The sequence below is a fragment of the Triticum urartu genome, chromosome 1 (assembly GCF_003073215.2).
Source record: "Triticum urartu cultivar G1812 chromosome 1, Tu2.1, whole genome shotgun sequence".
In the NCBI taxonomy this organism is placed as follows: Eukaryota; Viridiplantae; Streptophyta; class Magnoliopsida; order Poales; family Poaceae; genus Triticum; species Triticum urartu.
In genome coordinates this window covers 14,392,371-14,402,620 of record NC_053022.1, presented here as the reverse complement: position 1 = coordinate 14,402,620, position 10,250 = coordinate 14,392,371, and the positions used below count along the sequence as shown (strand labels likewise).

The 10,250-nt window shown below is 44.6% G+C and overlaps 1 protein-coding gene across 1 annotated transcript; it reads left to right on the top strand.

The window, feature by feature from the left end:
• The first annotated feature begins 223 nt into the window (after positions 1-223).
• LOC125537574 (Bowman-Birk type trypsin inhibitor-like) lies at positions 224-1,789 on the top strand. Its single transcript, XM_048700921.1, has 2 exons — positions 224-390; positions 1,390-1,789. Exons 1-2 carry the CDS (start codon positions 315-317, stop codon positions 1,581-1,583), a joined length of 270 nt encoding a protein of 89 aa, XP_048556878.1. The 5' UTR covers positions 224-314; the 3' UTR covers positions 1,584-1,789.
• The last annotated feature ends 8,461 nt before the right edge of the window (positions 1,790-10,250 follow it).

Here is a 10,250-nt window from a genome sequence, read left to right as displayed (position 1 = left end):
TGTTCAATCTATCACTAATTCACAGCCAATCCATCCACACGTGATAATATTGTCAATAGAGGTGATCCACGCTAAGCGTTGGTAAGTCCCGACGTCGACATGACATGAGAGGACAAGCAATAAGTCTTCTCCTACGACATTTCTCTATGACTAGTAGCTTTTGCTATCGCCTGGGCTCCTATAAGTAACAAGGCATGCATCTCATATCCATCTCATCAAGGCTTTGGCCGCACGCATACGCGCTCAGTCTGAGATAGCCAAGCCAAAGCACAAGCTCCCTCCCTCCAAATTAAACCAGTCCCATCCTTGCAAGCATGAGGCCTCAGGTGCTGCTCCTCGCGTTGGCCGTCGTCGCCGTCCTCGCAGCTCTGCCCCTCGCACATGGCCAAGGTAAGGGACTCTTCTTTCTTTCTCCATCCATTTCACCCTAACAAATTGGCTTCTTTTCATCCATTTCCTTGTGACAAAATGGCATCCCTTTTCCTCCTTGCCGAGTAAGTCATCAGTTATACTCCCCGTTCCTAAATATAAGTCTTTTTATAGATTTCTATGTTGGCGCCGCCTCTCGCAGCACCACTCTTCTTCTACCTCGCAACTCTCTTTGTTTCTCTCATAAACACAAAGAACAAGTATGACCAGGGAATAAGCGCGCACACACACACTAGCACCAAGAAAGAGGAACAATGACTTTGCCAAAGAGACTTCCTCGGTGAGCACACGGTGGCTACATCTTTTCTGCTGGCCCTCGCGGCCTTCTTTTCCATTCATCTCAAAGTAGTATATGTACACAAGGATTTAGGCACTCCTGCCATGCACTTCACGCCACCACTAGAGCCACTACTCCACTAATTTCTCCATGATCCACATGATTCTGCATGCAGGTAACTAACTTGACTCAGCTCAGGTACTACCTCCACCAAGCGAACTCTATGCAGCTAACTAACCACAGTGCATGCATGCTGACTAAACTGACTCGCCAATTCCCTCGGCTAGTACTAGTCCACCCTGTTGGCCTCAGCACTTGCACGGCAGCTTCACGCCACCCTCGGCATCTCGCCATACTCACCGCATCGCACGGCTCCGCGGGCATCTCGCCTGTCATCTCTGTGCTGAAACTCACCGGCTTCGTACGTATCGCACGCACACCTTGCCGAACTACAACGGGCTACACCCTAAGCTACATGCAAACGAAAATAAAATGCAGATACATAATCAAGATTAATTCTAACAGTCTATATGAACTACATATGGATGTATATAGACGTATTTTAGATGTAAATTCAGTCATTTTGCTCCGTATGTAGTTTATATTGAAATCTCTAAAAAATCTTATATTTAAAAACAGAGGGAGTAGCAGTTTATTGACACTGGGTTGCTACTTATCTGCAGGGGCGAGCCCGTGGCCGTGCTGCGACAAGTGCGGCGTGTGCACCAAGTCCATTCCGCCACAGTGCAGGTGCCAGGACGTGTCGCCGACCAGGTGCAACACGGCTTGCAAGAGCTGCGTCAGGTCCACCGCTGGCTTCCAATGCGCAGATAGCATCACCAACTTCTGCGAGCGCCGCTGCACAGCGGCGGCGTGATTGCACGGCGGCTCATGTCCTGTTGTTGCTTGCCTGAATAATGCTTGTGCCTTTACTTTTCTCTCCTCGTTCGGAGCTCCCTCTGCATGCATCTTGGTCTAGATGGATGCAGAGAAGAAATGACCGTTTGATGCTTCCTTGTCGTTTTTACTACGTCTGAAATAAATAAAGAGCATATTCTATGCTCAAAATTCTTCTTGATTGAATGTTCGGGGTTAAGTATTTTTTTTCTTGAGTAAAATGCATCAACGGTCACTGTACTTATCTCGTCTACTGACTTTGATCACTCTATTCAAGAATACGGTTACTAAATATGATTTTTTGATGATTATACGGTCATCGACTCACTGTAAAGCTCCATATTTTATTTGTGTTGACTAGTCAAACTAATTACGCGGCAAATAATGCAGCCCACATGTGCGGGTGTCACCCAAAAATGGTAGACGCACGGGATTACTACGGGCATTCAACGGAGCCTTCCAACTAACTAAACTCCCCCCCCCCCCCCCCCCCCCCCCCCCCCCCCCCCCCCCCCCCCCCACCCCATACACACACACACATTTTCAGCTAGGTGAGGCCAACCCTCGCCGTTAATCCAATCATGATTTGCCACTTCAAATCTACCCCGTAATAAGCCCGTGAAGGTCCGTTGATGTAGCAAACCTCGGATGGCACATGTCGTTGTATGGAAGAGTCAAATTAAGAAAGAGGGAAAAAAATATGAGAACTGGAAGGGATCGAACCCAGGACGTTGCGCTGTACGCCACGCATAAAAGCCAGATGAAATCAAAGCGCCTGATTCCAAAAGTATTACAGCCGACACCTCGCAAGTATATACCCGCTGGCCGCTGCACCAAGGCAATAGAGCATACTATCACATGTAGGAAAACCATTATAAAAATAGTTAATCAGCGACGCGGCACAGAATTCGGGCGCCGGTGAGTGTGGCGATTTGGAGTTCGGGCTCATCTGAGCCTGAAATCTCTCTCGTTCATATCTGACTCGGGATGCGAACAAATCCAGCTGGCATGTCAGACGCGTGACGCGGTAAGTCGCGGATACGAGCGAAAACCCTACGAAACAGTAGCAAACGCATGGGTCCGCAGTTGCGCGCTGGACGGACAACGGCACTGCACAAGCTGGGCCATGGACTAGGACGTCACATTTTCTGTCTGGGCATCGGATCAGATAATGGGTCCAGGTCGGAAGCTGACGTCTTAGATGTTTGTCGGGCAGCGGGGCAGCAGTAGCACCACCCCACCCACACATGCCGATGTGGGTCGGAAAAGGAAAAAGGATTTTCCTGTCTCCCTTTGTGTCGCTCATTCTGGAAACCACTCGCCGCCGCCCCCGATTCAGTGTAGGGAAAGCACCGGATATAGTACGAGCTGAGCCGCGCTGCCCCATGCGTAGTCGCCGGAGAACCTTCGGATGGACAATGCGGGCATGGAGTTCCTGCTGGAAACGGTCGACAGGTTAGGATCAAATTAGATCTATGTTTTTTCCTTGTTTGATTTTCCTGCGGTAAGCAATGACACTGTGAGATAGCGAGCTTACAAGCCATCGTTTTCTTCCAGCTATGGCCACCGGTTCTCTCAGGTTCCCCATAAGAGAGGAATTCGCCGACAGCTTTGAGCATCTGGATCCGGTTCTACTACATTACCTCGTGATTCAGACGGTGGGTCTGCCATGGCTGAGAATGTTGGGGGAGATGGAGATGCTGGTGCGACAGTAGGGGCGTGCCGTCAACGTGGTGCTTCTCTGACGAGGTCAGCACAGTCCATTGACAGGGTAAATCCAGAGGCGCCTGGCTGGACTAAGCGGTATGAGGCAAAAAATACAGTATTTTTTATTTCTCGCGTGCATTTGTAAAATACTGATATGCATGTTAGACATTATGGTCTGGAAGAACAAAACACTGATTAAGGGAGTCGTTCATAAGTAACCTGAATTTATCTTGTGTGGTGTATAGACAGTGCCCGTAATTTTAGTTCTGAAGAATGTGTGAACTGGCAAAATGCAGTCTTCGCCTTGGCAGTGCACCGCCAGACAGGGCCCCATGCCCATTCCGGATGAGTGCACTGGAGCTTTCCATGCGCAAGTATCCAGAGCAGCCTGACAAAAGCGTGATACGACCAGAGCTAGGCCTTAGCTTCGATTCTTTGGGCGAGGCATATGATTTCTATAATATGTACTCTTGGGAGATCGGGTTTGGACTAAGATACGGCAAAACTGTCTAAATGCTGAAAGAACAAAATGGATGCAAGAAATCATCTGTGGTTGCTTGGTAAGACAGGAGAAATATTTCTGAAAACATAATTTGTGTAAAAGCATTCGCGGAGCACGAACTGACGTAATCGTTTACTTGCTGCGGATCTCAATGTAGGGAAAACCAGAAGCCGAGAACAGCAGGTCGTGCAGATGCGAGTGCCCAGCACCAATCAGACTTCTGCGTGCGTGAAGCTCATTCGTATTTCTGGGACGGCTATGCGTGAGTAGCTCCTTGAGGCACGATCACTCGATCCCGAGCTCACGTCTATCATCATAAGAAGGTACACTCAATCCGACCAGGAAGCTAATTCAGAGTGCCCATACATGAAATGGAGACACAATATGGAGCCTGAATTCGCGGTAATCACAGTGCGCGAACTTGTTTTTCCATCTTCCAATATCTCCAAAATCTGTAAATTTATTCTCACCTCTTTTTTTTATATTCATACCCACATGTTTTTTCCATCCTAATCAAGAAGATTGTATTAGCGGACCATGAATATGTCACCAACATTTCAATCCAGGACCAGCTTGTTGGAAAGGATATCAGTACCTCCCCTAATTTTTTATTCCTGTGCTATGCTTGATTTTCTTGCACAGTTCTTTCTACCAGTTCCATTCGAAGAAGGGTGGATACTTCTGATGTGGGACATGATGTCAAGGAAACTCCATGTCATCGACCCCCTCATGAGAGGTGACGGCCCAAGCGAAGCAACAAAAGATAAGCATGAAATGATTGCCTGGAAGTTGCACCATGCATTATTCCAGTGCCTTAATGAGTATTATGCTGGATGGCCTATGCAAGGTGGTCAGTCGGTGACCAAGTACCTGGTTGTATCGGAAGAAACTTCTACTAAGTACTTTCCTAATCGCAAAGCTTACAGCAAGCATATAAAACATAAGGTTTTTACCCGGATATCTGCAAGTGAACTAATTTTTTATTCATTTTTTTTTGCATAAATTATCGAACCAAAAGGGATGAAACTGGAGCTTGCGTGCTTCATGTCGTGAGGCACTATGACGGCTCTAAGTTGAAGATCCCGCTAACAAAGGTGAATACTGAACTTATTTTTTTAAGTACACTCATTGCTATGTGTTCTTTTTATTAGTCACACCTGATTCACGCATTTCAACTCTCTAACAACATCAAATCACATACAGTACAACGCCGACCAAGCAAAAAACAAGCACTACATGAGTACCTTAAACTACAGGGGAACTCGTCGAAGTTGGCTCACGATGCACTCTGGACGGTACTAGCACCCAGCGAGCAGCGACTCATGGCTTGACTCCAGCTAGTCCATTTAGTGGGAAAATATAGTCACCCCTAAGGATATGAGTGCCGTGTGACATTCTTTCTTGTCCGTGGTAGATAACCACCCCTCGCGACATGTATCCATGAATGTTTTTCCTTTCCCTTCTTATTTACCGTAACCCCATGCTTTATGCGAGGGCTGTATTTAAATTCAAGGATGTAGAACCAGATAAATCATTATGCCAGTAAGTTGTGGAACCTTTTATTTAAGTCGCATCAGCTTTCACCCTTGTACCATTATCGTTTTTTCACAACACATATTACGACCTGTTCATATTGTGCCTCCAAAACTGACTTCATAAAAGAGCATCACTTAAATATTAGATTTTTTTATTCATTTAGAATGTTTAGTGCGAGTTGTTCAGAATCCTCACATCTATGCAAACTTAGCCTTACATTTCAGTTTGTCCAGCTTTTTCTCATCGGCCACCAGTAACCGATGAACATAGTTTATCTTCTGCAAAGCCATATTTTCCAATACATTTGCACTATATAAATTTTTATTTTCATAAACACATGTGCATCTGCTGCTGTTTGTCATTTTACTTATGCACCGATCCATGCCCAAAACAAGGCACTGCATTTTCTTTACTAGATATATTGAGCAATGAGAGTTCCACATTAATTTTTTGCGGCCCAAGTATCTTTCTTTTTCGTAATGTATTAGGAATTTGGTTTTACCAGAGGGAAACAGAGCACATCTTTGCTTTCAGCTTAGTTGGTCCATGGCATATCCACCCTAGGCATAGCAGTTCCAAATATACATAGCGCACACTGTGCTCAGCAAATTTAAATAGTATCAACCGCTACTGTAGATTAACTTAGGTCTTAATATGTCTACCGAGAAGATCTAAGTACACAGTAACAGTTTGCCCTTTGCAGAGGCATTCTTCGCGACCGTGTCATACGTCAAGCAAAACGTCATGATAGCCTACTATCACCAAAGTCATAGGAGCACAACGTCAGCACCAAAAGGTCTTGCCAAACTGAAGTCAACTTCTCCAACAGTCCTTAGTCGATGATCACGTCGTATAGGAACTCTGGTATGTCCCCTTTGTTGCCCTTCATGCTCACTATTTCGTACGCCAGCTTCATCCGCTGGAACTCGAAGAAACGACACTGACGAGCCTATGAAAAATAGGAGGAACAGCACTGTGAGAGAAAAATATGTCAGGTAGATCTGACGCGTGTTGAGATGAGGAACAACTACAGATCGGGAAGACCAATTTCAGCTCAGATCTACTTACATCGTAACGAATGCACTTGTAGAAATGCTGACTGGCCTGTGAGCCGGACCTGGCAACATTGGTCTCAATCTCGTCGCCGCACAGTGGGCACGGCATGAGCTGCAGCAACCAGTCCGCTGGGATCGGGAGTGAGTTCGAAGACGAAGCAGAGTAGCAGACATGGCGTCGCAGCCGAAGATGGAGATGAGGATGGCTCAGGACTCGATCGGGTTGTGGTTTGTTTCGGGTTGTGAATGAGTGGGTGGAGAGTTGGGGAGTGTGGGTTGGCATTTATGGCCAGCGGGCTGGACTCGATTGGCTAAACGACCCGCACGGCTCGTGATGGCTCAGAAACAGTGCCGAGCCATCTCTTGCATATCTGTCCCGCGACGGCGGCTGGACGCTCCATCGCAATGAATGTGTCGCTGCAACGTTCCAGGAAAGGGCATATACGGCTGGGAAATACATGGGGCAACACTGATCCACATGCGAACCATCGGTCTTGATTTCAAGAGCATCTGAGCTCGGGGTCAGAAACGGATTTTCGGACGCCGGTGTGCTATTTCGTCAAAGTAGCAGCGGCGTCGAGAAAGGCACCAGCGTCTGACAATATCACAATGCCACTAAGTCACATCATACCAACAGCGTTGGCTTGTTTACCCATCGCCAACTGTAAAAAAAAATTACAGCGGCGTCTGCTTTCGAAGCCCACACAACTATGGCTAGAGGTATCTGAGGCGTTGACTCTTGCATCAACGCCACTGAAATGAGAAAACATACTACTTTCTTAGTGTAGAAAGCAAATGCTCGATCATTTCACGTACATTGAATTAATACGAGGAATCACACTTGCGAAACAAACTGTAAGTAGGTAGATTAATAATGCATATATAGTTATACTTCCAGTACATAAGTAACTAATTAGTTCTACAGCGGCGCTGCCGACGCCAAAATGAAACTACGACGTGCGCTGAACAAATGATCGAGCTAACGGTAATACACCATCACTAAATCATTCTTTCTTAGAAAACTTCTTTTCTTTGAAAAATCCACTATTATATCCATATTCTTCCATATTTTAGAAGCGCAATATTTGTGTATAATATTTGCAAATTTTTCATCGTTTGGTTATATTTGTTTTCATTTTTGCGTCTAACAAAGTTAATACCATTGCCTCTAATTTATTCAGTCAAAGATCAATTTTTGATCTAGTTTTAGTTTTTTTGTTTCATTTTCTTTCTTCTTAAAAGGTACTCCCTCGGTCCCATAATGTAAAACCTTTTTTGACACTACACTGGTGTCAAAAAACGTCTTACATTATGGACCAAGGGGGTAATATGAAAGCCACTAATTCGTTCTTTGTTAGAAAAAATCATTATTTTGACTTTGCTCTAGCTTTATTTCATTTTCTTTCTTCTTAGGAAACTTCTTCTTTGTGAACTCCATTATTATATTTTTTATACTGGCCATATATAAGGAAATGGAGGGAGTACAACAAAGATAGATTTCATGGTAACCCCCCCCCCCCCCCCCCCCCCCCCCCCCCCCCCCCCCCCCCCCACCACCCCGCCAACTCACCCTTACCTGTCTAATATTGGTAGTGCATTGAAGTGTATTTTCTTCAAATTTATATTTGTTTTGTTTTGACTTCTGATAAAATAATCATGGCTAAAACTGAAAAGAAGCTTGCAGCAATGCATTTTTTTAAAGGAAGGGAGGAAGAGTTCGGGATAAAATCATTTGGTTGATGGTCTGGTCCTCACTTGGTCGAACAAGAACCAGATAAGACAGTTGCTATCATGAATGGATGGTGGTATAATCTATGAAAAACTATTTTGCTAGTACACTCATTGTCGTTTTGGGCAACAACCCCCCTCTCAGACAATATACCTGGCTCCGCCACTGGTAGGGGGAGGGAGGGGGTGGTGGCACCGGGAAACCCTAGTTACCCGCGGGAGGACGGCGCAAGGGTCCAAAATGTTTTGGTCCCACATTTTCACTCTGTGCCTGCTCTCCAGAGAACTTCACCAAGTTGAGTGAAGGAAAGGTGCCTTTGAGATTGATAGATGCAAGCTGACCTGCTTGATTTTGGTCCAAATTATCATTTCATGTCCATAAGCATCGCCTAGCTAAACTATGAGATTAAAACATTAACCAAGAAACATATATACGTAGTGGTGCAGCTATTACATGCACACAGAGAGCGGCATGCACGGTGAATCCTTGAACCCGAGAAAATCCCCCTTCCATTGGGTGTTGCGTGAGACAAAACGAACCACCATTACAGTACTGGTACATCGTCTCTTTCCACACATACGTATGTCTTGGGTGCATCCATCACACTGGACAGGTCAATAATTGTGGTCGTCTATCTTTGATGAAATTAGGGAAAGGTCTTAAGTATTCCGCTCTTTCTTGGTTCGGCATGTTATCAGGGATGCTAACGTTCCAATAGATGTGTGCTATGTATCCTTCTGTTGGGAAACATAGTAGAAAACAAACAAAATTGGCCTACGATCACCCAGGAACAAAATGAAGATGCATAATGGGTTGTGATCAACGATCGTTACCGACTCCGGGATTGCAGCGAAAGTAGAGGAGTCGGTGTAGATCATACTTGGAGTCCCTAGAAGATCCCGCGAACCGCCCATGAACGATCCCTCGAACGGAACACCGAAAGCACGACCTCTCTACTTAGTTGCAAGCGTACGGTCTTCATGATCCGACAGCGCTTCACCGTCGAGAGCTAATCGTCGCCGGAGATTTAGACGGAGGAGATTAGAACCACAAGGGGCTTCTAATTATGAGATTAGAGGTGGCTAGGGCTCGCTCTAATTAGTCAACTTGGACCAACTAGAACGTGCACTAGATCAACTAGAGGAGGATCGACACTTTTGTTCATAACATCGAACAACTATTGTTCTGTCATGGATAACCTCCTACATAACATCGAACAACTATTGCTCTGTCATGACGAACCTCCTTGCAACTTCTATGCAATGGGCTAGAGTATTAAAAAAACTCTAAAATGAATTATGATAATAAATACAGAGAAAATACACTGATAGAAATGTTGTAACCTTTTACAATCCATCAAAATATTTTGACCTCATTATTTTTTGTCATTTAGGCCGTTCGAAGTTTCTTACAACGATTTGCAATAACATGCAATCGAGTCGATATCCTTGGGATTAACTTTTTAACCATAACAATGAAGAATCAGTGATCAGAAAAATGATCATTTCTCCCAAGAACTACACTTTACTTGACCAACCACCTCTACATCTCATAACTTGTATGACATTCATACTTGAGCTGGACATTCCAGTCTTCTCTTATTTCTGCTTTTTACTTCTTATAGTTTTACTTCAATATCTCTCTTACTCTCGGAGGAAACAACTTTAAGAATGGCATGAGCCCCGAACTTCCCTAAGTAAGTCTCATTACATCCTTTGGTTTTGTTCTTTCTCTACAAGTATTGACTTTCAACACATGACTGGCTTTCTTCCGGATGTTGCGCATTTCAATTTGAAACATATTTGAACACGTCAATAGAATTTGCAAACAAAACACTTCTTTAGATATCGCATATCTTTTAGCCTTTGTTTGTTTCAGATCCAAACATATCACATAACTATCCGAAACATTTTGAAGTTCAGGTTTCTTGGAAGCAGGCAGACCGTAATGCAATTCTAGCTTTTGGATCGAAGTACATGAGTCTTGTCATCCATAACATCAGCAAGAGAGTATTGTAAACATGTAGTAGGACAAAATCCTTCTTAGCACTTTTAGAGGACGATCCTCTCAAACATAAAGTTCAACCAGATAAATAACAGTCAATCAATTTCAACAACA

What these genes read in the sequence shown, in the direction of transcription:
- LOC125537574 (XM_048700921.1), top strand. Translation starts at nt 315, where the DNA reads ATGAGGCCTCAGGTGCTGCTCCTCGCGTTGGCCGTCGTCGCCGTCCTC. An exon ending in GCCCCTCGCACATGGCCAAG is followed by an intron (nt 391 to 1,389) that starts GTAAGGGACTCT and finishes ACTTATCTGCAG; the next exon opens with GGGCGAGCCCGTGGCCGTGC.